The sequence below is a fragment of the Eucyclogobius newberryi genome, unplaced genomic scaffold, assembly GCF_026437365.1.
Source record: "Eucyclogobius newberryi isolate DKJ021-1_F unplaced genomic scaffold, fEucNew1.0.hap1 SCAF_1, whole genome shotgun sequence".
NCBI lineage: Eukaryota > Metazoa > Chordata > Actinopteri > Gobiiformes > Gobiidae > Eucyclogobius > Eucyclogobius newberryi.
The window spans coordinates 49492279-49518926 of record NW_027315723.1 but is presented as its reverse complement, the minus strand read 5'-3'; the positions used below and the strand labels follow the sequence as shown (position 1 = coordinate 49518926).

Below are 26648 nucleotides of genomic sequence, written 5' to 3'. Positions count from 1 at the left end.
AACCTGTAGTTGTTTTTCCTGTGATATAGAAATGCACTGTGTTAGGGTTAGAGCTCTCGCCTCCCAACCAGAAGATCATGGGTTTGACGGCATCACGTGATCTCTGGGTGGAGTCTGGAGCGGGCCCTGCACTGGAGCTGTGTCTGGCTGTGAGTAAAGCAGTAACACTGGCCCCCAAACACCACCGCTCTTAAGGGACACGCCACCCAAACAAGCAAGCAGACGAAGAGAAGCCCCCGGGTCATGACCTGGGGTCTGGAAGGAGCGTCTGCGGGACATTACACGGCAAATATACTGTTAACAACAAACTTGACTGCATGACCTGGTCTTGATGATTGAGGTTTTGTTAGTTTGGGGATGGTTTAACAAATATAACCCCCCGTTTTAATACAAAATCTAAAATAGTCTAAGATTATTGCCATTTCAATCTGCAGTGAATGCATCGCCTCCTCTGACCAGGAGTTATGGAGCATGTCTTCAACATGAGCCTGAAGCTGAGGCTGGTACCACAGGTCTGAAGACCTCCTGTCTGGTACCTGTGCCTAAGACACCGCGCCCCAAAGACCTCAACAGCTTCAGGCCAGTGGCTCTCACGTCCCATCTGATGAAGACACTGGAGCTGGTCCTGGACCACCTCCGCTCCACCGTGAGCTCAGCCATGGACCTGCTGCAGTTTGCATATCGTCCTGGCATTGGAGTGGAGGACGCCGTCATCTCCCTGCTGCACCGCTCTCTCTCTCACCTGGAGAAGCCTGGCAGCTCTGTGAGGATTCTGTTCTTTCATCTCTCCAGCGCCTTCAACACCATCAGCTCCTGAGGGACAAGCTGGAGACGGCTGGTGTGGAGTACGACCTGCAGAGTGGATCCTGGACTACCTCACAGACCGACCCCAGTTTGTGAGAGCCCGGAACTGTGTGTCTGACACTCGGACCTGCAGTGTGGGGACCTGCAGTTTGGGGGCCTGCAGTGTGGGGACCTGCAGTGTGGGGGGCCTGCAGTGTGGGGGCCTGCAGTGTGGGGACCTGCAGTGTGGGGGACCTGCAGTGTGGGGGGCCTGCAGTGTGGGGACCTGCAGTGTGGGGGACCTGCAGTGTGGGGACCTGCAGTGTGGGGACCTGCAGTGTGGGGGGCCTGCAGTGTGGGGGGCCTGCAGTGTGGGGGCCTGCAGTGTGGGGGACCTGCAGTGTGGGGGACTTGCAGTGTGGGGGACCTGCAGTGTGGGGGACCTGCAGTGTGGGGGTGCCCCAGGGCACCCTTTCTCTTCACCCTCTACACTGCAGACTTCAGACATGACATGGACAGCTGTGTCCTGCAGAAGTTCTCTGACGACTCTGCCATCATCGGACTCATCACGGACGACGATGATGTGGAGGACAGGGGACTGGAGCAGGACTTTGTGGACTGGTGTCAGCGGAACCACCTCCTCATCAACGCGGGGAAGACCAAGGAGATGGTGGTGGTCAGAGGCCACGCCCCCCTCACCAGTGAACATCCAGGGAAGGGACATTGAGAGAGTGACTCATACAAGTACCTGGTGTTCATCTGAACCACAAACTGGACTGGACTCATAACACAGACTGTACAGGAAGAGCCAGAGTCGGCTCTACCTCCTGAGGAGACTCAGGTCTTTTGGAGTGACAGGGCCACTCCTGAAGACCTTCTACGACTCTGTGGTGGCATCAGCTCCTGTAGGTGTGGCCTGCTGGAGCAGCAGCATCACAGAGAGAGAGGAAGAGGCTGGACAAAGCTCCGTCCTCGGCTGTGCTCTGGACTCGGTGCAGGAGGTGGGGGACAGAAGGTCCTGGATAAACTCACATCTATGCTGGATCATGAGCTTTTTCAAGACTTTTTAAGAGTTATCTGTTTTTTATTATTATACTTCTGTACCTACTCTGTGTTGCAACACTGGAATTTCACCATTGTGGAACAAATGAAGGTTATCTTACCTAAAGGTTAACGCGAACCCAAAACTATGCTTTATTTCATTGAGGTTTTGTCAATTTTTTCACAATTATCAATATAAATGAACAGTATCAAATCTACTGAGAATACTATAAATGCATTTTGATTAATACATTTCTGTCTGCACATGCCACAACCCTCCTGGTCCTCTTGTAATGAGAGTGAATCTGTAAGGACTTCTCTGATTGGTCACAGCAACATGTAAACCAATCAGCTCCTTCCTAGTTCCCTTCTATTTGCTTCACTTTAGGAGAAGGACCAGGAGAAATGCTAATCAGAATCACAGACGCTAATACAAATTACAAAGGCTTTTTCAAAATGTATTTGTAAAGGAATAAATCAATTTATTTAAAAAAAGTCTTTAATAGTTTTAAATAGTCTATAATTTAGAAAAGTTCTAAAAAAGTTCTTATCTTCAGTTCCAGGATGAGAAAATACCCTGGGATACAAAGATGGCCGCCCTGTGCTGGTCTTTAAAGTGAAATCAGCTGATGTCATCCTTCTGTCGCCCTCTGTGGAAACCTCCCCTCACTCAACCATCACCCTGACCCCGAGCTGACCCCGAGCTGACCCCGAGCTGACCCCGAGCTGACCTGTCTGCTGTGGGACCCTGGTGTGAAGGAGCGTCTTCCAGTCCCGGGACAGGTCCACTCTGCGGGACACTTTAGTCCTGTCCCTCACGCCCCTCACAACCATCAGAACACCTCCTGCTTCCCACACATTGGATTGTAAATACAGTGAACTCATCATTTCTGCATATTTCATTGCTTCTGAGGCGTTTCAGTGATATTAAATGTAGTGGACGAGGGATCTAAACTCACGCTATGATCATTTTATGTCTCAAATGTAAACAGCGCTAGGTTTCTTTTCCAGGGCGGACTCGGCACATGACAAATGGGAGATGGGAAGTTTCCTCTGGTGGAAGAGTCTCTTTAACACCTCAGAGGAGTTTAAGGTCTTTCTTTTGACTTGGGCTCAGAGGAGTTAAAGGTGACATATTAGGCTGTTTTTAGGTACTTAAGATAAGTAGATTGTCACTTTACATTTTGGTCACTGTAAACCTTAATCTGAAACGGTTTAATAACAGAAACAGGTATTTTGACCCTTTTACTTTTGAAAAGTGACTTTGTTACATTAGAACAGGACATGTATAACTCTGGAACAAAATAAAGGATTTACAATAAGCAGACAAAAAAAAAAACAAGGCACTCCAACGGGTTAAGTTAAAAAGCATTTATTTAAACATGTCTTATTTAAAAGTTTGAATATGTATTTTTGTGAAGTTTGGAGCGCCCCCTGCTGTCTCTGGGTGGAAAAGCTGCCTTGGAACATTGGCGATATTGACCCAATTGTCCTGGGAAACCTTGGCTTTATGTGTCGGTGCAATCCCTCATTTGTCACTCAAAAACAAAGACAGACTAATAGTCCATTAAAGGACTGGTAGTAAACAAAAGGCTCGTTAGATACAAAGAGGGTCAGTTTCTGTTGAAACAAACAACTCTTTCCACTTCAGGAGGCCCCGCCCAATGGGCTGGACTTACCTCAGAATAGTATAAATATCTGAGTTTCCGGCCTAAATTCGCTTATTGACAATGACTCTTGGATGAGAGTCGAAACCTCTAGTTTTTTCTAAACTGAGTCCAGATGAAACAACTGAACCTTTTTCTACTTGATTTATGTCTGTATAAAGTCATCTGGACACGGTTTGTTTCTGTGTTGTTGTTTTTTTAGAAAAAGTTTGGACTCTCATCCAAGAGTCATTCTCTTCTTCAATAAAATCGGAAAGAAAAGGAAAAAAACCTTTTGGGTCTGTTCTTTGTCAGTGTATTCTCACAAGGAGCTGCAGGGGGCGCTCTATCGCTAAAGTTACACAGAACTTCATTTGAAAGTCTTTGCAGTGGTCCACGTGCTGCTCACTCACCTGACTCTATCTAGAGGCCATACGGGCGTGGCCATGCCTGATCCCAGCAGCTCCTGGTCAGTATTTGGACAGGAGACCGCTGGAACACCAGGTTCCACAGGGGGGCGCTACAGGAAACTGTTGTGGTGGTGGTCGGAGGGGCTGATGGTGAAGCCTCTTTGAGACACCGAAATATCATAAATATGATGCACTGTTATGGTGACACGTTTCAGCTCTGACACGTTTCAGCTCTGACATGTTTCAGCTCTGACACGTTTCAGCTCTGACATGTTTCAGCTCTGACATGTTTCAGCTCTGACATGTTTCAGCTCTGACATGTTTCAGCTCTGACACGTTTCAGCTCTGATATGTTTCAGCTCTGACACGTTTCAGCTCTGACATGTTTCAGCTCTGACACGTTTCAGCTCTGACATGTTTCAGCTCTGATATGTTTCAGCTCTGACACGTTTCAGCTCTGACATGTTTCAGCTCTGACACGTTTCAGCTCTGACACGTTTCAGCTCTGACACGTTTCAGCTCTGACACGTTTCAGCTCTGACACGTTTCAGCTCTGACACGTTTCAGCTCCGACATGTTTCAGCTCTGACACGTTTCAGCTCTGACACGTTTCAGCTCTGACACGTTTCAGCTCTGACACGTTTCAGCTCTTTCAGTCCTGTGTCCGACAGAAGCACGAGGAAAGCAGTGATCAGGGCAGAGTATTCTTAGAAACAGGAAGTGCACATAAACAGCTCCACTTCCACTGCGGTAAATAAAAGCAGGAGGGGTTTGCCCAAGACTTCCCCCTCCCTAGACGCTTCAGCCAGCTCCCGACACATAAGCTGCTTCTACATCTTTGTATGATACAATACAACATCCCTTCATTTACTGATCAGTATATTTCAACCTGTGCTTCCAATTCTTTTCCAATCAGTATGAATTGTATTTGGGATATGATTTTAAGGGACATATTGTGCAAAATCACCTCAGATTAAACCTCGTCCTCATCAGAGTTAATCCTGTTTTGTCCCCTATCCCCTATCCCCGCCCACATCCCTGTCCTTAGTTGTGATTATTTGAAGAAAAGAAAAGACTCCGAATGATAATGTCAATAATCATAACACTATAATCTGACAAACTGGGCGCGACGCAGAGGCAGCTTTAAAATATGATCATTTTCTTTTTTTACATCTTGAGCCGATACAAATGGCACCGATATTTCATCCCAATAACAACAGTCATGTAGATTTGACTGGATGCCATGAGTCACGAAGGCAAGAAAGGAAATACTTTGGCGCAATCTCAAAAAGGTGACTGCGCACGCTGTAAAACCCGCGGCGGTCCGACACCGTTGAACGCTCGGGAATCCTCTCGTACCGGAGTCCGTGTGGAGTTCTGGCCCAGGACGCTCTCACACGCCCGCCTTTGTCCAAGAACAATATGAGCTCAAGTGGGAACCAGGGCGTGGGGGTCAGGGCGGGAAACCACACCATCCTGTATTTTCCTCCACATGTCTCCAGCAGGAAGGCGAGCAGGGCAGGACCAACTCCACTCGCCACCGCAGGAATTCCAAGGTGTTTTTCATAAGTCACAAGACCAGCTCTGGCTCCTCACGTGCAGAGAGACTGAAGCGGTGCAAGCTGCAGGCTGAAGCGGGGCAGGCTGAAGCGGTGCAGGCTGAAGCGGGGCAGGCTGAAGCGGGGCAGGCTGAAGCGGTGCAGGCTGAAGCAGTGCAGACTGAAGAGGTGCAGGCTGAAGAGGTGCAGGCTGAAGCAGTGCAGACTGAAGAGGTGCAGGCTGAAGCTCGTGCAGGCTGAAGCGGGGCAGGCTGAAGAGGTGCAGGCTGAAGCTCGTGCAGGCTGAAGCGGGGCAGGCTGAAGAGGTGCAGGCTGAAGCTCGTGCAGGTTGAAGCGGGGCAGGCTGAAGCGGTGCAGGTTGAAGCTCGTGCAGGCTGAAGCGGTGCAGACTGAAGCGGTGCAGGCTGAAGCTCGTGCAGGCTGAAGCGGGGCAGGCTGAAGAGGTGCAGGCTGAAGCGGTGCAGGCTGAAGCTCGTGCAGGCTGAAGCGGGGCAGGCTGAAGAGGTGCAGACTGAAGAGGTGCAGGCTGAAGCTCGTGCAGGCTGAAGCGGGGCAGGCTGAAGAGGTGCAGGCTGAAGCGGGGCAGGCTGAAGCGGGGCAGGCTGAAGCGGTGCAGGCTGAAGCGGGGCAGGCTGAAGCGGGGCAGGCTGAAGCGGTGCAGGCTGAAGCAGTGCAGACTGAAGAGGTGCAGGCTGAAGCGGTGCAGGCTGAAGCAGTGCAGACTGAAGAGGTGCAGGCTGAAGCTCGTGCAGGCTGAAGCGGGGCAGGCTGAAGAGGTGCAGGCTGAAGCTCGTGCAGGTTGAAGCGGGGCAGGCTGAAGCGGTGCAGGTTGAAGCTCGTGCAGGCTGAAGCGGTGCAGACGGAAGCGGTGCAGGCTGAAGCTCGTGCAGGCTGAAGCGGGGCAGGCTGAAGAGGTGCAGGCTGAAGCGGTGCAGGCTGAAGCTCGTGCAGGCTGAAGCGGGGCAGGCTGAAGAGGTGCAGACTGAAGAGGTGCAGGCTGAAGCTCGTGCAGGCTGAAGCGGGGCAGGCTGAAGAGGTGCAGGCTGAAGCTCGTGCAGGCTGAAGCGGGGCAGGCTGAAGAGGTGCAGGCTGAAGCGGGGCAGGCTGAAGAGGTGCAGGCTGAAGCTCGTGCAGGTTGAAGCGGGGCAGGCTGAAGCGGTGCAGGTTGAAGCTCGTGCAGGCTGAAGCGGTGCAGACGGAAGCGGTGCAGGCTGAAGCTCGTGCAGGCTGAAGCGGGGCAGGCTGAAGAGGTGCAGGCTGAAGCGGTGCAGGCTGAAGCTCGTGCAGGCTGAAGCGGGGCAGGCTGAAGAGGTGCAGACTGAAGAGGTGCAGGCTGAAGCTCGTGCAGGCTGAAGCGGGGCAGGCTGAAGAGGTGCAGGCTGAAGCTCGTGCAGGCTGAAGCGGGGCAGGCTGAAGAGGTGCAGGCTGAAGCTCATGCAGGCTGAAGCGGGGCAGGCTGAAGAGGTGCAGGCTGAAGCTCGTGCAGGTTGAAGCGGGGCAGGCTGAAGAGGTGCAGGCTGAAGCTCGTGCAGGCTGAAGCGGGGCAGGCTGAAGAGGTGCAGGCTGAAGCTCGTGCAGGTTGAAGCGGTGCAGGTTGAAGCTCGTGCAGGCTGAAGAGGTGCAGGCTGAAGCGGTGCAGACTGAAGCGGTGCAGGCTGAAGCTCGTGCAGGCTGAAGCGGGGCAGGCTGAAGAGGTGCAGGCTGAAGCTCGTGCAGGTTGAAGCGGGGCAGGCTGAAGAGGTGCAGGCTGAAGCTCATGCAGGCTGAAGCGGGGCAGGCTGAAGAGGTGCAGGCTGAAGCTCGTGCAGGTTGAAGCGGGGCAGGCTGAAGAGGTGCAGGCTGAAGCTCGTGCAGGCTGAAGCGGGGCAGGCTGAAGAGGTGCAGGCTGAAGCTCGTGCAGGCTGAAGCGGGGCAGGCTGAAGAGGTGCAGGCTGAAGCTCATGCAGGCTGAAGCGGGGCAGGCTGAAGAGGTGCAGGCTGAAGCTCTTGCAGGTTGAAGCGGGGCAGGCTGAAGAGGTGCAGGCTGAAGCTCGTGCAGGCTGAAGCGGGGCAGGCTGAAGAGGTGCAGGCTGAAGCTCGTGCAGGTTGAAGCGGTGCAGGTTGAAGCTCGTGCAGGCTGAAGAGGTGCAGGCTGAAGCGGTGCAGACTGAAGCGGGGCAGGCTGAAGAGGTGCAGGCTGAAGCGGGGCAGGCTGAAGAGGTGCAGGCTGAAGCGGGGCAGGCTGAAGCGGGGCAGGCTGAAGCGGGGCAGGCTGAAGCGGGGCAGGCTGAAGCGGGGCAGGCTGAAGCGGGGCAGGCTAAAGCTCGTGCAGGCTGAAGCGGGGCAGGCTGAAGAGGTGCAGGCTGAAGCTCGTGCAGGTTGAAGCGGTGCAGGTTGAAGCTCGTGCAGGCTGAAGAGGTGCAGGCTGAAGCGGTGCAGACTGAAGCGGTGCAGGCTGAAGCTCGTGCAGGCTGAAGCGGGGCAGGCTGAAGAGGTGCAGGCTGAAGCTCGTGCAGGTTGAAGCGGGGCAGGCTGAAGAGGTGCAGGCTGAAGCTCATGCAGGCTGAAGCGGGGCAGGCTGAAGAGGTGCAGGCTGAAGCGGTGCAGACTGAAGCGGTGCAGGCTGAAGCTCGTGCAGGCTGAAGCTCGTGCAGGCTGAAGCGGGGCAGGCTGAAGAGGTGCAGGCTGAAGCGGTGCAGACTGAAGCGGTGCAGGCTGAAGCTCGTGCAGGCTGAAGCGGGGCAGGCTGAAGAGGTGCAGGCTGAAGCTCGTGCAGGTTGAAGCGGGGCAGGCTGAAGAGGTGCAGGCTGAAGCTCGTGCAGGTTGAAGCGGGGCAGGCTGAAGAGGTGCAGGCTGAAGCTCGTGCAGGCTGAAGCGGGGCAGGCTGAAGAGGTGCAGGCTGAAGCTCGTGCAGGCTGAAGCGGGGCAGGCTGAAGAGGTGCAGGCTGAAGCTCATGCAGGCTGAAGCGGGGCAGGCTGAAGAGGTGCAGGCTGAAGCTCGTGCAGGTTGAAGCGGGGCAGGCTGAAGAGGTGCAGGCTGAAGCTCGTGCAGGCTGAAGCGGGGCAGGCTGAAGAGGTGCAGGCTGAAGCTCGTGCAGGTTGAAGCGGTGCAGGTTGAAGCTCGTGCAGGCTGAAGAGGTGCAGGCTGAAGCGGTGCAGACTGAAGCGGGGCAGGCTGAAGAGGTGCAGGCTGAAGCGGGGCAGGCTGAAGCTCGTGCAGGCTGAAGAGGTGCAGGCTGAAGCGGGGCAGGCTGAAGAGGTGCAGGCTGAAGCGGGGCAGGCTGAAGCGGGGCAGGCTGAAGCGGGGCAGGCTGAAGCGGGGCAGGCTGAAGCGGGGCAGGCTGAAGCGGTGCAGGCTGAAGCTCAGCTATGTATTTTGCCTCTGCAGCAAATAGCCAAACATAATGTATTTTGCAAACGTGGCAGTAGAAATATGATTTTAGTAGCGTAGAGCTGACGGGAGGTTGAATTGAAATTGCTTACTTTGCTAATGATCACGTATGGGAAAGTTGATATAGACGGCGCATTCAGATAGAGTTCCTTAATTCATCCAGACACAAAGTATTTATAGCCATCCAAGCTCTTGTAACTTGTCAGTGCTTCAGCAGTGTAGAAGACCATCAGGTCATTGTATATGTCACTGTTACTGCCGAAGAGCAGAAAACACCGGCTGTAACATGGCTTTCTGCAGGGAGTCTGGACATCCTATGACATCCTATCTCACCAATCTTGGATAAATAACGCTCTTTGTGAGGGTTTGACAACCTCCATAAAGTCCATGATTTGCAGAAATGTCCGACATCACAGTGCGTGTACGTGTATTCCGTGTATCCGTGTGTGAGGTCAGGTGCACGTCCTTTATACCCTGTGTCGTAAAAGTGTGAGAACATTTGTCATTTGCAAAAAGGTAAAGCAATAACAGCTGCAAAGACAAAACTGTCACAAACTGAGACTCTGGAGTGTCTGAGCACCCCAACCCTGAGATACCACTTTAATATATCTAAGAATCTCTGTCTCTTAGTTTAGGTCTAATTTTGAACATATTCTGTATTGATTTTTATAAACGTTTGACTTTTTCTTTTTATCAGCGTAACTCGACTGAATCATGAGTGCAGAGCAAAATATATTGTTTAAATCCCACAAATCACAACATGAGTTCATATTACATACAGTATTTGCACACATTCTGCTACATTTATTCAAATGAAATGTGAAACTAAATGTAAAGTGTTTACAGTCCCATTGACTGGAGCTGAAACCAGCAGCTCTTCAGCCGGCGCGTGACCAGCACCAACACGAGTGACAGTACATCAAATATACATGTATTTACAGTATTCTGAAGCTTTGCTTGGATAGCTCAGTTTAGCGCAATGTAAAAATTCTAATAAACGTTTCCGACAGTCATACCTCATGATGCGTTGTGCAAACGGCTGAAGTCCGAGTTTAGGGTCTTTGTAAGAACTCCTGGCATTCCATTCTAGAGAAAGTCTGGAACACGGCATGAAACGCTTTCTGAAAACTTTGATTTGAGCAGTTTGGAAGTTTATTTGGGTCTAGACTAATTGACTTCTAGAAAGAAACACATCAATTATAACCAAAGCTGCTCAAATCAAGAGTAATCGTATAAATCCATTCGAAGTGTTTCTCGTGTCAGTGAAAGCCTGACAAAGCTTCCACACGTGTCACAGTTTGTTTCCCATGAGGCCTTGCAGCTGCTCCTCGCTCGTCCCTCACACGAAGGGGCTGTCGGACCTGAAGATGTCGGAGTAGCTCTTGCCGTTGATGGTCTCCGTGTGGCTCTCGATGCTGTAGCAGCGGTGCACCTCGGTCAGGGACGAGGCCACGTACGACGCCGACCTGAAGAAGTCTGCGTTGGCAAAAGTCCCGGCGAACTGCATCCTCTGCTGGTTCCAGTGTCTGCGCAGGACGTTCTGGACCTGAGGACGCGGGAGGGACGCTGTCAAGACACGGCTACTGAAGAGCAGGACAAGAAGCTGAAGAACTCACCTCTCCGTTGAAGAAGCAGAAGATTGTGGAGACCAGTAGACCCTAGAGCAGAGAAGGACGCCATCAATGCTTCAGCAAGAGCGTTTTGGAGCATTAGAGACCGGTTAAACGTCTCGAACATGAGCTTGAGGCGGCACAATTTGGGGAATATCTCTAATTGTGATTTTTGTGTAATGTGCGATTAGAGATGTGTGTTTTAACAATAGGGCGATCGACTGATGAAATGCTTCTTTTGCTTGATTCAGCCTCATTTTTATCAGTGGAGTTTTTGTTTCGCTCAAAGTGATTTAACAAGTTAAAATGTCAAATGAAAGTAGTTTCTCTGATTTAGGACACTTCAGCTGTGTTCACACTTCTGCTGTGTTCACACTTCAGCTGTGTTCACACTTATGCTGTGTTCACACTTCAGCTGTGTTCACACTTCAGCTGTGTTCACACTTCTGCTGTGTTCACACTTATGCTGTGTTCACACTTATGCTGTGTTCACACTTATGCTGAGTTCACACTTATGCTGAGTTCACACTTATGCTGAGTTCACACTTCTGCTGTGTTCACACTTATGCTGTGTTCACACTTCTGCTGTGTTCACACTTATGCTGAGTTCACACTTATGCTGAGTTCACACTTATGCTGAGTTCACACTTATGCTGAGTTCACACTTCTGCTGTGTTCACACTTCAGCTGTGTTCACACTTATGCTGAGTTCACACTTATGCTGAGTTCACACTTCTGCTGTGTTCACACTTATGCTGAGTTCACACTTATGCTGTGTTCACACTTATGCTGTGTTCACACTTCTGCTGAGTTCACACTTATGCTGAGTTCACACTTATGCTGAGTTCACACTTATGCTGTGTTCACACTTCAGCTGTGTTCACACTTATGCTGAGTTCACACTTCTGCTGTGTTCACACTTATGCTGTGTTCACACTTATGCTGTGTTCACACTTCTGCTGTGTTCACACTTATGCTGTGTTCACACTTATGCTGTGTTCACACTTATGCTGAGTTCACACTTATGCTGAGTTCACACTTATGCTGAGTTCACACTTCTGCTGTGTTCACACTTATGCTGTGTTCACACTTCTGCTGTGTTCACACTTATGCTGAGTTCACACTTATGCTGAGTTCACACTTATGCTGAGTTCACACTTATGCTGAGTTCACACTTCTGCTGTGTTCACACTTCAGCTGTGTTCACACTTATGCTGAGTTCACACTTATGCTGAGTTCACACTTCTGCTGTGTTCACACTTATGCTGAGTTCACACTTATGCTGTGTTCACACTTATGCTGTGTTCACACTTATGCTGAGTTCACACTTATGCTGAGTTCACACTTATGCTGAGTTCACACTTATGCTGTGTTCACACTTCAGCTGTGTTCACACTTATGCTGAGTTCACACTTCTGCTGTGTTCACACTTATGCTGAGTTCACACTTATGCTGTGTTCACACTTATGCTGTGTTCACACTTCTGCTGTGTTCACACTTATGCTGTGTTCACACTTATGCTGTGTTCACACTTATGCTGAGTTCACACTTATGCTGAGTTCACACTTATGCTGTGTTCACACTTATGCTGTGTTCACACTTCTGCTGTGTTCACACTTATGCTGAGTTCACACTTATGCTGTGTTCACACTTATGCTGAGTTCACACTTATGCTGTGTTCACACTTATGCTGTGTTCACACTTCTGCTGTGTTCACACTTATGCTGAGTTCACACTTATGCTGTGTTCACACTTATGCTGAGTTCACACTTATGCTGAGTTCACACTTATGCTGAGTTCACACTTATGCTGTGTTCACACTTATGCTGTGTTCACACTTATGCTGAGTTCACACTTATGCTGAGTTCACACTTATGCTGTGTTCACACTTATGCTGAGTTCACACTTATGCTGTGTTCACACTTATGCTGTGTTCACACTTATGCTGAGCAGTCTCATGCTGGACTCATAAGATAATAAGATAATCCTTTATTGTCCCACATGGGGAAATTTCATGCTGAGGGTCTCGTGTTCTCCTGGTGGTCTGACCTGGTAGTGCATGAGGACCTCCATGACGTACAGGTAGACCTCGGCCATGTGCTGCTCCTGGGGCTTGTACGGCAGCAGCACAAACTGAATGCCCAGCAGAGGGATGAGGATGAGCGTGGCCCGCACGGCCCTCATGTACAGGCTGGACTCCGCCTGGTGCGTCACCCTCAGCTTTGTGATCAGCACCCGCACGATGTTCAGCAGGAAGAACAAGTTCACCTGCACAAACAAGAGGGAGAGAGTGGAAACGGGTGATTAGAGAAGGAAGCAGGTGTTGTGCTGCCCGGCGGTGGAGTGGTTAAGGCGGCAGCACATGTGCCGCCCTCCATCTAACCACACGGACACTAACACACACTTATGGTCAGTCCAGTCATTAGGGGGTTCTGATCAGTTCAGTTGATGTGGGTTCCCATTGCGTAGGACCTGGGGACTGGGCCCAGGTACTTTCCAGTCAGACCAGGAACCTTTTGTTAACATTTGGAAATAAGTTTAATTCATTGACTCTGACTTAGACAAATGTTTTTGATCCATAAGTGAAATAACTTGGACACAGAAGCTCCAAAAACACAGTAATAATAAGTAACTAAAGATTTGAACAACTGTAAATAATTATATTTTATTGTTAATTGAATTATTAGTTAGAGCTTTTGGTGCTTTAATGATTCACTTGCAGGTTTACTGAGCTAACAAGGATTGAAGGGGAAAATAAATTATAAGCTCAACTTAATTGAATATTTAAATAATTAAATAAGAACTAATTTTATAGTCAGTCAGACCCACAGTGAGCGAGGAGGACTGGGCGGTTCCTCTGACTAAATAGGGACTGGGGGCTCATGGGGACTTGGTTCTTGGTATTAGCAGATTCTGCAGACAGAATTGTGTTAGCAGACAACGTGAGGCCCAAAGGTTAGAGTTGAGATTTCAGGAGACATTAGTGTTTAGTCGAAAGTAAGTGCCTACGTGTTTGATTCTACTTTGAATCGTATCTAATATCTACAACGATGATTATTTATGACCTAAATGTATGTTGTCTGCAAACCCCTGACCTCCCATTGTCCCACAGAACAATAGGGCCACCGTCCCGAGCCAAAGCTTTTTCTCTGTGACGAAAAAACACTTATGGAGAAGGAACTCACCACCAAAGCCGCACAGATGGGTCCATGGATAATGTAGAGTAACGAAGTATCAGAGCTGACCCAGCACCTGTCAATCAGAACCACCCGATGAATACAGCTTTATATGAAACGATAAATACTGTTGATACAAACGTACTTGTCATTGTAGTAGCATCGCCGCGCTATGGAGTGTATGACTGCGGGGATGAGAGGGAACCCTGCACACAGAGGACAGACACATATATTCATCTGTCAGGACATAATGAGCATTTCAGAGCGGAGTGGACCAAGGGAAACAAACAGACAAGTGATACAACCTTATTTCCCCTTTTGAGCGCCAATAACAGTTAACAACTTCTACACGTGTTAAGGATTTCCGAGGAGTCCTAAGTTTCTGTGTTCCGGTTGTTAAATCGGAAAAACAATGCACTGTAATGATTCAAAGAAGAAATAAAACCTAGAAAAATGCTCAAATCTGCCAAAATGTGCGTACAATTAAAGTAATTTATCGGTCTGGACGGTGTTATTACATTTACAGTTCATAAAACATCATTATCATCAGCTCAACATTTATCACTGCAAAAGGTCAAAGGCAAAGCAGGAACAGCACATGGGAAAACAACGCAACTAGATCATGTGCAATGCTGAAGCCTTTGCGAGTGTCTGCATTCTTGCGTAAAAGTACTACATGTGTGTAGTAAAGACTTTATTCTTGTTAAGAAGAATTTGTTAACAGAATTTGTTCTTGCCTAACAAGAATAAAGTCTTTACTACACACAAGCAGGATTTTTACACTCACATTATCTAGTTTTTAATCATATTTTGCGAATAAAAGGTACAATACATTCCTAATGCTATGTTCATTAGGAATGTATTGACCCTTTTTGACCCCCTGAACATTGATGAATGTCCCACATAGACGCGATCGGCTCGGCCCGAACTCCAATAAAATGGAGGTTGTAGAACGCCCGTCACAACAGTGCCGACTAGTTCAAAAAAGAGAGAACATGAAACTCTTAATCTTTGGCCTAGGCACATGAGACTTGGGACAGTGATAGAGCTACCTTTGACCTCTGACCTTTGACGAGTAAAACACACCGGGCAGCATCGCTCTATGATAAACAGGAAGTCGGCCATGTTGAATCAAAGTGGCACCGCCACGTTTACTTTCTTTTTTCAAAATCGTATTTGTCCTAGGTTTTTCGTCTGATCGAGCTCAAAACAACACTTTTTGCATCTAGAGACATTGAAAATTAATAAAAATCCATAAAAATCCCATATATATATTCCCATTCATTTCAATGGGGGAAAATACTGATACTTTTGCAAATACTGCAAAAAGTACAGTATGTATAAATGTCAAAAGCATTAGCCCCTAAGACGGTGAACGCGATCGTAAAGAGGTGAAAGTGTTAAGGAGGGGAAACGCGTCAAAAATCTGGAAAATCCTGGAAAAATAGAAGAACATAGCGTCTGCTTTATGACATAAGCAGACACTCAACTATCAGCATTGTTTCCACCGTCGCTGGGGGCAGCCATGTTGGACTGAACTCCGGGTCATTCTGTTCCTGTGTAAACGTACAAAATCTGACCTCCGAGGACAATTGGAGGTCAGACGAGTCATTGCAGGCCTCTAAACAGCTCTAAACAGCTCTAAACGCCTCTAAACGCCTCTAAACGCCTCTAAACGCCTCTAAACGCCTCTAAAGCCGCGTAGGTCTCGTTCCGTTTACCGCCACCGCAGCAGAACCAACCCACCCGCCTCCTCAGCCTCTCCATACCACCTCCTCTTCACAGCAATAACACCATCGGCCGCTCGGGGGGTCTACACCTCTCCACTACCGTCTCCATGACAACGGCAGGCCTCCCCGCGCCGCACCCGTTTGTGTGTGTCTGCTTTGCCCCGTCCTGGGTGTGGTGAGTCGTACCCCAGCCCAGCAGGTAGTACCAGACCAGGTGCTGCTTCTCGGCGAACACGGCCACCACGATGAGCGTGTGCAGGTAGATGCCCTCACACAGCATCCAGAAGTAGTTACAGCTCAGCAGGTACAGGTGGACGAACATCAGCAGCTTGCAACTCATCTACAAATGGAATTACACAGGTAAGTAAAGAATAAAATGTCAATTCTGTTCTAATGTATTCACTGCATTAAAGGTGCGTGACTTCACAGGCCGAGCGTTTAAACGTGTTCATCTCCTTTGTTACCTTCTCCTTTCTATTATTTTTCATTTGTGTAAAGTTGAAACAAAAGACTCATAATGGTTCACGCTAATGAAAAATAATAGTACAAAAAAGGTATCAAAATAATTAGGAAGGAGAGGGCTGGCTCCATGAATATAATTAAATGAATTAATTTATTTAAAACATGCAATTTCACGTGTTCAAAAAGAAGTATTAAGAAGTAACATATTTAATTCCACCCCTTTTCCTCGTTATAACTCAAATAGTAATGTTTCAATACATGAACTGGAATATATGTACAGCGTTTTCATTGTTTTCATTGTTCATTAATATCATTTCTTTATATTTCTCCTTCAAATGGATCGCGCTGGAACATTGTATCAAGTCTCAGTTACTGGCCGGATCAGTGGAGAAAACCACATTCACAAAAAAGGTATTTTTGAGCAATAAAAAAACTGTAATCATACAAATACACAGTAAAGGTCGTCCCGGTAACATCTAGAATACAGCTAAAACAAGAGAGGAACAAATAGCCTGTCTCCAGCAGAGGGAGCACCTCATCAGCAATCCAACTACAACTTTAAATATTTAAAACTGACATCATTGTTACAGACACCAGATGACTAATACCACACACAGATGAAGGGGCGGAGTTCCACGCTCTTCCACAGTCACGACAATATGTAAAACAGAAGCGATACGTGTGCTGTAGGACGCAGTGACAGAGTGTGCTAACAGGTTTGATCTGGTAACCGTCCTGTTCACGAGCGCTTAACCCACTTGACAGAATCATCTTACTGAATCGCTGTAGTGCCCCTGTTTCCCGGCCACGGTGGTGAGCAGGACCACGGTGATGACGGAGTTGAGCGCGCAGGAGATGAAGAGGTTTTTGTGTAACGTGATCCTCTGACAGCTCAAACTCCTGCAAAAACACACAGCGTGACTTCCACACTTCCACAGCAGCGTCGCCTGCAGAACACGCACCGCACGTACTTGAAATGAAAGAATATGGCCAGCGATATCAGCAGCGACACGAGCGAGAGGCCGTGACCGATCATCACCAGGTAGAAGTGCGTCATCGTGGCCTGGAGACAAAATCCAACTTAGGAAACTGTTACCGAGGTGAGAAGCGTTGAAGACGGCTGTATTCCTCCCGTCTGTAACCGGTTCTGCTGCTGCGTTCCTCTGCGTCGTCACCGCAGCAGCAGAACCACCGGCCTCCTCTTCATCTCCTCCTCTCGGTCCACCCTCAGCTCCTCACCTGGAACTTGGCCAGGCCCTCCATGTGGGTGCTGTTGGCCTTGCAGTTGGTGAAGTTGGTCCAGGTCCGGTTGCTCTCGTGATGGCGCCACCACTGGCCCGTCTCCGAGCACACTTTGGTTGCTATGGCTGCGGGACGTGACATGGAGAGTTTAGCAGCGCATTGTTAGCATAAACCTGTGACAGTGTTCCCGTAGCATCAGTCTGAGGGAACCTACACGTCCTGTACTTGACTTCATTCAGACTGTTGGACTCTGGAGGGCTCAGGAATGTAGACAACAGTCAAACCGAGGAAATGAGATTCTACTGCGGCGACGGAGAAATGTAACTGTTCTTTGAGTCATGCTAGAGTTGACGAGCGTTTGAAGATCAGGCAGTGGACGGCGAGCAGCAGGATCACATTTAACAGATGAGGTGACCACTTGTGTTTGTGGGTCAATGCTAAGGCTCATTCTGGTTTTGAGGCATAATGAATGTTAAAATAAAACCATTTATTAGCTATAGCTGCGAGAGACAGTTAACCCATTCTGCATTTTTAAAGGAAGTCAATGCATTTCAATAACCACGCTATTTTATCAGTATTGGGGTCTGTCGTTGTGTCCTTGGGCAATTCACCCTCAGTCCCTGGTGTGAATCATGAGTGTGTGAACGATGAATGGTGGAGGTTGGAAGGGTGCATCAGTAACTGTAAAGTGACTCACCACCTCCAGGTTTAATGCGTGTTTGAGAGTGTTAAAGAGCCCGCGCTGTCCTCTGAACAGTGCTTTTGCAGTAGATAGCGAGTTGATATGGGAAAGAATGAATATAAAAGTGATGTGTCCATCCCGGAGACGCCTGTCATGCTGGCAATGTCAAATAAACATGGGAAAGAGTGTCTGGAATGCTATGTATGTGGTCTGTCATTTGCACGAGACAACAGACGCCTACCATTGGGGTCCAAGTCGGCGTAGTGGTCCGGACAGTTCTGCTCTGCTGTCACTCCAGCCTCGGTCTCCTCCCAGCACAGCCATGCGTCCCACGTCATGTTACACACCGGACCTGCACAACACACCGGTCAAACCCTCTGTGGACCGCGCTCATGGTTTACAGTGTGTCTGTGATCACGCACCGGCGGGTTTGTGTTCTGCGCCGGCCGGTTTGTGTTTGCGCTGCGCCTGCTTCAACATGCGCTGGAAGCATTGGTACTGGGCCGTGGTGATGCTGTTCCTCGTCAGCCGGTGCTCGCCTCTGTGGTTCAGCGGCTCCTTCTCCGGGCTCGCCGTCGCCACACACTGCGGGATGGACAAACTCTTCACTGTCATTGTCACAAAGCCACAATGGGGCTGGTGCGTAATCTCCCAGAGCGATTTTGAAGGTGTAATGCAGCCTGTGACGGGGCGCTGACACCGTGAGTACAGGATAGATCACATTTCACTGCTACCTGGTCTAACAGCACAAATAATTCAATAAATACATTTGCTAATTGCATTGTATTTGTGTTACTGCTAAAGGGAGTTATAATATTTACCTCGTTACAGGACCATAGCAACAGCAGCATCAGTGTGAAGCTTCTCAACTCCATCTCTACAGGCCTGTTCCAGTACTTTGTGCTCTGAGGAGAGAAAGTACAGACACGCCGTGTTTTCCATTGTAGTTCACGAGTAAAAGAAATACAGTTATGACTGAACGACTGTAAAATAAATGGTAAATAGTGTTGGTAGTGTCAGTTACAAAGTACTTTTCTACCTCCATTGGGAAGTCTTTACATCAAGGAACCGTGAACACACATTCCTCCTTCTGAGTACGCACAGAAACAGGAGGCAATACTTTTAGATGCCTAGTAGTGTACTTTGAGCACAAAGTGTTCCTTTCATTCTTTATGTATCGTTCATTACAGTTCATAACTAAAATCTATGACACATGATCACCACAGTTGTTTTGAAGTAAGTTTGACTCTAATATCATGTGATAACACCAAAGTGACCTTTAATTGAACTGTTGGAGTTATTTGTTCAGATCCGCCCGGCGTCTCCCTGGAGACGGGGCAGTAAAGTGTGCTTCCTGTAGCAGCACATGCTAACATGATTAAACCCAGTGCTGACAGAATGCGTGACCTCTGGGTTCAGAGGTCATGTGTTTTACATTTACAACAGTCAGCCCAGGCCAGATGGGGAAAACGTGAACATGAAATAAAGAGAATACTTCCTGTTCATTAGAATGTCTTATAATATACTATCATCATCATCGTGACTTTGATGACATCAGGGTAACAACAGAGAGAGAAAAGAAGAAGAAGAGTGATGATTGAAGGGGGGGAAGAATAAAGTCTGGTGGTAATGCAACACTTGGAGGCCAACCGCCATAAAACAACAACAACAACAACAACAACAACAACAACAACAACAACAACAACCACCAGTAGAATACAGCTTGTGTTGTATTGTGTTCTGCTGCAGTGGAGATTTTAGGCCTCAGGAACCATCAAGACCTTTTCCCGCTGATACAGAATCATCCAGAACATTTCCAGAACATTTCCAGAACATAACTAGAACCAGAGTTATAACAGGAGTTATAACAAGAGTTATAACAAGAGATATAGCAGGTGTTATAACAGGAGTTATAACAGGAGTTATAACAAGAGTTATAGCAGGAGTTATAACAGGAGTTATAACAGGAGTTATAACATGAGTTATAACAGGAGTTATAACATGAGTTATAACAGGAGTTATAGCATGAGTTATAACAAGAGTTATAACAGGAGTTATAACATGAGTTATAACAGGAGTTATAACAGGAGTTATAGCAGGAGTTATAACAGGAGTTATAACAGGAGTTATAACAGGAGTTATAGCAGGAGTTATAACAGGAGTTATAACAGGAGTTATAACAGGAGTTATAGCAGGAGTTATAACAGGAGTTATAACAGGAGTTATAACAGGAGTTATAACAGGAGTTATAGCAGGAGTTATAACAGGAGTTATAACAGGAGTTATAACAGGAGTCATAACAGGAGTTATACACAAACAACTATTTGAACAGGAAAGTACATGTAAACTGTATATTTAGAAGTAAAAAAGCAGCTTAAACTCATGATTCACTTCCAAATCTTTATCAAACTCATTCCACGTTTTCTCTTGTTGTTCCAGAGAAATCCTCATCATACAAATAAAATAATAAACTAATACAAATATTGACTAAGACACTAATGACTCAGTTCATCGTCCAGAGCCCTGAAGCTCTGAAGCTCTGGAAGTAAGAGATGAAGGTGAAACACTTTGTTGTGGCTCTGCTCCTTCTACTCCTTCTGCTCCTTCCGCTCCTGCTCCTTCTGTTCCTCCTGCTCTGATGGTCAAGGCTCTGACCTCTGACCCCTCGCGTCCCCTGCTCCTCCTGCTCCCTCTGCTCCTTCTACTCGTCCTGCTCCTTCTACTCCTGCTCCATCTGCTCCTGCTCCTTCTGCTCCTGCTCCCTCTACTCCTGCTCCTCCTGCTCTGGGGGGTCACAGCTCTGACCTCTGACCCCTTGTGTCCCCTGCTTCTGCTCCTCCTGCTCCTTCTGCTCTCGGGTCACGGCTCTGACCTCTGACCCCTCGCGTCTCCTGCTCCTGCTGCTTCTGCTCCTCCTGCTCTGGGGGTCACAGCTCTGACCTCAGACCCCTCGCGTCCCCTGCCCCTGCTCCTCCTGCTCCTTCTGCTCCTCCTGCTCCTCCTGCTCCTACTGCTCTGGGGTCACAGCTCTGACCTTTGACCCCTCACATCCCCTGCTCCTGCTGCTTCTGCTCCTCCTGCTCCTTCTGCTCCTCCTGCTCCTTCTGCTCCTCCTGCTCTGGGGGTCACAGCTCTGACCTCAGACCCCTCGCGTCCCCTGCCCCTGCTCCTCCTGCTCCTTCTGCTCCTCCTGCTCCTCCTGCTCCTACTGCTCTGGGGTCACAGCTCTGACCTTTGACCCCTCACATCCCCTGCTCCTGCTGCTTCTGCTCCTCCTGCTCCTTCTGCTCCTCCTGCTCCTTCTGCTCCTCCTGCTCTGGGGGTCACAGCTCTGACCTCAGACCCCTCGCGTCCCCTGCCCCTGCTCCTCCTGCTCCTTCTGCTCCTCCTGCTCCTCCTGCTCCTACTGCTCTGGGGTCACAGCTCTGACCTTTGACCCCTCACATCCCCTGCTCCTGCTGCTTCTGCTCCTCCTGCTCCTTCTGCTCCTCCTGCTCTGGGGGTCACAGCTCTGACCTCTGACCCCTCGCCTCCCCTGCTCCTGCTGCTTCCTTCCTGCAGCCGGTACATGGGCTTATGTAAACTTCACAGATCATTTAGGACGTGTGCTTTAGGGTCTGAATTACGAGCGTTTCTCATCTTGTTTTAGAAAAAGTAAAATGTATTTCAATGTTTGAGTTAATGTTTGAGTCCCACATTGTTACAAGTATTAAATGATAGAATGATAATCAGTCTTCTTCAGAGTGAGTCACGCTTCATATGTTTGGGCCTGTGAGACTTCTTTGTTGTTGCCATGGCAATGATCAACATCAAATAACAATACTTAATGAAAACATATGATACAAATGTAATAAGTTGGTGGCTTTAGTGTTTCCAAGTATCTTTACAGTGAACCTTAAAGCCACATGTGCCGTGTTCTGCTCTGCCGCACGTGTGCTTTACACTGTGCCATATTCTCACTGCTTTTAATTATGAGGAAACATGTTTTGTGCATGAGGTCAATAATAATTGGCCCCACAAACAGGAGCCACATGTGCCACAGCTGGAGATCAGGTTCCCATGTTCACCAGCACATTCCTCTGGACTGAGCTCATGTCGACCAATCAGAGCGAGTTATAGAGGTTATGTTCTATGTATAAAGGAAATATAAAAGTCATAAGTGAAATCTAGAGTCATGTGACAAACCTGTGGGTCTGAACTCACAATAGTAAAGAAAAAGCCCAGACAGATCTTTAATGGAAATATCTGGATGAAAATGTGTTTTAAGGTTTGTGAGTTTGATTCTGTGTCGAGTCATTCTGAAGCCAAAGTAAGTAAGTATATTATTAATATTTGATTATTAGCATACTATGTACTTACATGTGCCTCACACGTACTATAAGAACTACTAATTTAGACCAGGTTAGTCCAACGCTCATGTTCATGATCCTATAACTCCTACAACTTCCAACAACTTTCCAAGAGAAACAAGAAGTACTGAGAGTCAGAACTTACCAGAGCAGACGCAGTATAACGAGAAGTACTCAGGACCTACCAGAGCAGACGCAGTATAACGAGAAGTACTCCTTATACTTGAGGAGAGGGAGAATATTCCAGTGTTGAAGCTCCTGAGAGGAAGTGTGCTCCTCACAGTCTGAGGTGGAACTGAAGTGAAGTGGAGAGAGACTGGAGCGTGTGACATCATCTGACCAGCAAAAGGGGCGGGGCCTGAAGAAGGTCAGGAAAATCGAGCCGGTTTTATCAACATTTTCACAAAGTATCAAGTACCACCTCAGATTGTTCAAACATGACCCATTTCAGGCTGGGACCCCCGACATAACCACACAACTGACTCGGGGCCTCCACAGTCTGTAATCATTTAAAGGGAGCGTCTACAGAGCCCAAACTGCCATGTTATGTTGTGCCGCGGCTCCTGAAACTGCTGCGCTATTTGACCGCCATGTTTTAGACCGCGCCGGGTTAAGGTTAGCCATGAGGCTATATGGCAGTGCCGCGGTTCCTGAAACTAGGGTTAGGGTCAGGGTTAGGGTTAGGGTTAGGGTCAGGGTCAGGGTCAGGGTTAGGGTTAGGGTCAGGTTTAGGGTTAGGGTTAGGGTTAGGGTTAGGGTTAGGGTCAGGGTCAGGGTTAGGGTTAGGGTTAGGGTTAGGGTCAGGTTTAGGGTTAGGGTTAGGGTTAGGGTCAGGTTTAGGATTAGGGTTAGGGTTAGGGTTAGGGTTAGGGTCAGGGTTAGGGTTAGGGTTAGGGTCAGGTTTAGGGTTAGGGTTAGGGTTAGGGTCAGGGTCAGGGTTAGGGTTAGGGTTAGGGTCAGGTTTAGGGTTAGGGTTAGGGTTAGGGTTAGGGTCAGGGTCAGGGTTAGGGTTAGGGTCAGGTTTAGGGTTAGGGTTAGGGTTAGGGTTAGGGTTAGGGTTAGGGTCATGGTCAGGGTTAGGGTTAGGGTTAGGGTCAGGTTTAGGGTTAGGGTTAGGGTTAGGGTCAGGGTCAGGGTTAGGGTTAGGGTTAGGGTCAGGGTCAGGGTTAGGGTTAGGGTTAGGGTCAGGTTTAGGGTTAGGGTTAGGGTTAGGGTTAGGGTTAGGGTCAGGGCCGTTTGACCGCGCCGCGGCTCTGCAGTCGAATAAACCTCATTTTAAAATGAGGTTTATTTCTCTATCTTTTAGTAGTTTATGACGTTATCTGACCCAATGTTACTAAAACACACTGTTTTCAACTAAAACAAACTTCATGTACCAGTGTTATCATTTTAGAATTACATTATGTAATCATCTCGTGACCCCAGCTCGTGCTTCGTGACCCCAGCTCGTGCTTCGTGACCCCTCGAGGGTCCTGACCCCCACTTTATGAACCACTGAGCTACTGAGCTTTTGTACTTTTGTCGGGTGGTGAGAAGAGTTGCTCTGCAGCTACTGGAAGAGAAACATGATATAAAACCTTTTTTTTATTTTTTTTCAATCTTTGAATGTTTTGTTAATAAAAAGGTAAAGTAACAGCACAGAGTGGTAAGAGCGTCCTCTCCTGACCGCTCCATGTCTCCATAGCTGCTGTTACCATGGTGACCACTCCTCACGGGCTAAAGTTAGTTTCTTTATTTTTCCTGAAAAGAGAAAAAGGTAAAGTCGCAAGCTAATTATCAAGAAAAGTGATTATCTTAAATTATTTTCAGGCCAAACCATATTTTAAGTTTTTCACACTCGACAAATGGTAAGAAATAACAACAAAACACGACACCAAATAAGACAAGCTAATTTATACCATTGAACATAAGGTAGACAAATAAAACATTTATCAGAATTATACGTAGGATTGGTAGATGTTGGGCAGTTTGACCTGTGTTCCTGCTCGTGTTCAGGGTCTGTCTCTGTCCACGACCTTTGACCTCGCCTGCTCCGTACACTACACTTACATGTTTTAGACAGTTTTATTTAAAGGCGCAATGGACGATTTTTTGGCGATTTGAGAACTCAGGTGGAAGTGCACATGCCATTCCCCCGTGCACATGCCACTCCCCCGTGCACATGCCACTCCCCCGTGCGCATGCCGCCACTCCCCCGTGCACATGCCACTCCCCCGTGCACATGCCACTCCCCCGTGCACATGCCACTCCCCCGTGCACATGCCACTCCCCCGTGCACATGCCACTCCTCCGTGCACATGCCACTCCTCCGTGCACATGCCACTCCCCCGTGCACATGCCACTCCCCCGTGCGCATGCCGCCACTCCCCCGTGCGCATGCCACTCCCCCGTGCACATGCCACTCCCCCGTGCACATGCCACTCCTCCGTGCACATGCCACTCCCCCGTGCACATGCCACTCCCCCGTGCGCATGCCGCCACTCCCCCGTGCACATGCCACTCCTCCGTGCACATGCCACTCCTCCGTGCACATGCCACTCCCCCGTGCACATGCCACTCCCCCGTGCACATGCCACTCCCCCGTGCACATGCCTCTCCCCCGTGCACATGCCACTCCCCCGTGCACATGCCTCTCCCCCGTGCACATGCCACTCCCCCGTGCTCATGCCACTCCCCCGTGCACATGCCACTCCCCCGTGTGGACTGATACAACACACACGTGCGTTTGTTTATTAGTGCGACGGATCACATCGCATCTCTCGTCTCCCGTAGATTTCCGTCTCTTCTGAACTCGAACTGTCTTTCTCCGTCTTCATTTTGTCCCGTACACTGAGGGAACTATATTATAATATATCAATGCGCTTAGACACGCGGAAACGTGCTGCTCTCGGGGGACGAGCCACACGCGGCTGCATCTGAGCGGTAGGTGTGTTTTATGATTGACACGTGACAGGATTAATGGAAAGTCCACGCCACGAGGATATGAGACTCAGATTTGAGTAAAAAAAATCGTCCATTCAACCTTTAAGTAAACGTCCTGAATTTTTGGTTCACAAAGAGGAAAAGATATTCTGTGGTTTTCCTGACCTCTTGTGGTGAAGTGGGGAAGTTGTTGTTGTTGTTGTTGTTGTTGTTGTTGTTGTTTTATGGCGGTTGGCATCCGAGTGTTGCATTACCGCCAGACTTTATTCCTCAGACGTTTCGTAGTCCTCAGACTCTGTCGTAGTCCGTAAAAGTACTCCTCCCATTGCTTTGGCGTTACAAAGCCCATGAGGTCATGATGTGTTTTTGTGACTAGAATAGTTGTTGTGTCAGAGACCAACCGGCCTTATTCCAGGGAGACTCTTCTTCACCTTCCTCGCCCTCTTTGACGTTCGGTGCTTTGGAAGTACAAAGCCCATGAGATCATGGGACGTCTTTGTTGTTTTACAAAGCCCATGAGGTCATGGGACGTCTTTGTCGTTTTATCCTTTAGAAGTCCTTCTTCCATCACTTTGGCGTTTCTAGGCCCATGAAGTCAAAGCGCGTTAGAACATCCTCTTGCTCCTCATCCTCGGCTCAGTCTCCAACACCCCCCACCTCTATAAACGTTTACCCAGCCCTGTGCTACATAAGTAAGCAACCACAGCCTGACACAAACCCTGTGACTGGATCGCCAGAACGTTCCGCAGATTGAACTCCCGCCCATTATTCCGAAACCACAAGGCCAACCCGGCCCTTTCCCTATCATAAGCCTCACAGCAAATCAGCACATGCTCGACAGTCTCTGGCACCCGACAGTGACCACACAGACCGGTCGGATGCTTGCCTATCCTACTCAGTGACCAATTGAGTCCAGTATGGCCAATCCTCATGCGGGCGAAGGCCCTTTCCTCCCACGCGTTCCTGCCCATAGACCCGCAAGGACCCACACTACCCTGTATGTGATAGAGATGCCGTCCAGTAACACAGTGGCTCCAAAATTCCTGCCAAAGGCCGACCACATGACTCTTGATAACGGGCTTGATTTCAGACTTGCCCAACTCAACCGCCACATCAATTGATGGCCGCCGAAGGGAACGTTTAGCCAGTGCATCAGCCATTTCGTTACCATCCACCCCCACATGCGCAGGGACCCAAATGAAGGAAACCCTCACATCCTTCCTGGACAGGGAGAGCATCAGACAGAAGATGCCATTCAACACATCCTGTCTGCAATCCGATTTCCCAGATTTAATGCTTTGCAATGCAGAAAGGCTGTCAGAGGCCACCACAATGCTGCAACACTGCAAAGCAGATTCCGCCCATTCCAACGCCAACCGTATCGCTATAAGTTCCGACGTGAAAACAGAAAGGCGATCTGTCAACCTCTTCTTGACCGCCAGCCCCAGGTCAGGCACAAAATAAGCGGCGCCAGTACGCCCACTCTCAGGATCCCTAGACCCGTCGGTATAAATAAACACATCACCTGAGTGCTTATCGATGATCGCTTGAACGGCAAACTGCGGTGCCCTCCCAGCGACTCCTCTAAGCTTGCCATGCAAGCTAACATCAACAGGAGCCGGGACAAACTTCCACGGAGCTATAGCAGACAAAGCCACCGACGGGC

The 26648-nt window shown here is 48.8% G+C and overlaps 1 protein-coding gene across 1 annotated transcript; it reads right to left on the bottom strand.

Moving 5' to 3' along the window:
- Window positions 1-9616: 9616 nt before the first annotated feature.
- On the bottom strand, window positions 9617-18619 carry LOC140362142 (calcitonin gene-related peptide type 1 receptor-like). Its single transcript, XM_072448201.1, has 12 exons — window positions 18533-18619; window positions 18134-18296; window positions 17953-18063; window positions 17027-17154; window positions 16759-16850; window positions 16564-16687; window positions 15512-15665; window positions 13741-13801; window positions 13605-13671; window positions 12469-12687; window positions 10426-10467; window positions 9617-10355 (listed from the first exon to the last, which is right to left on the bottom strand). Exons 1-12 carry the CDS (start codon window positions 18584-18586, stop codon window positions 10149-10151), a joined length of 1422 nt encoding a protein of 473 aa, XP_072304302.1. The 5' UTR covers window positions 18587-18619; the 3' UTR covers window positions 9617-10148.
- Between the last annotated feature and the right edge of the window lie 8029 nt (window positions 18620-26648).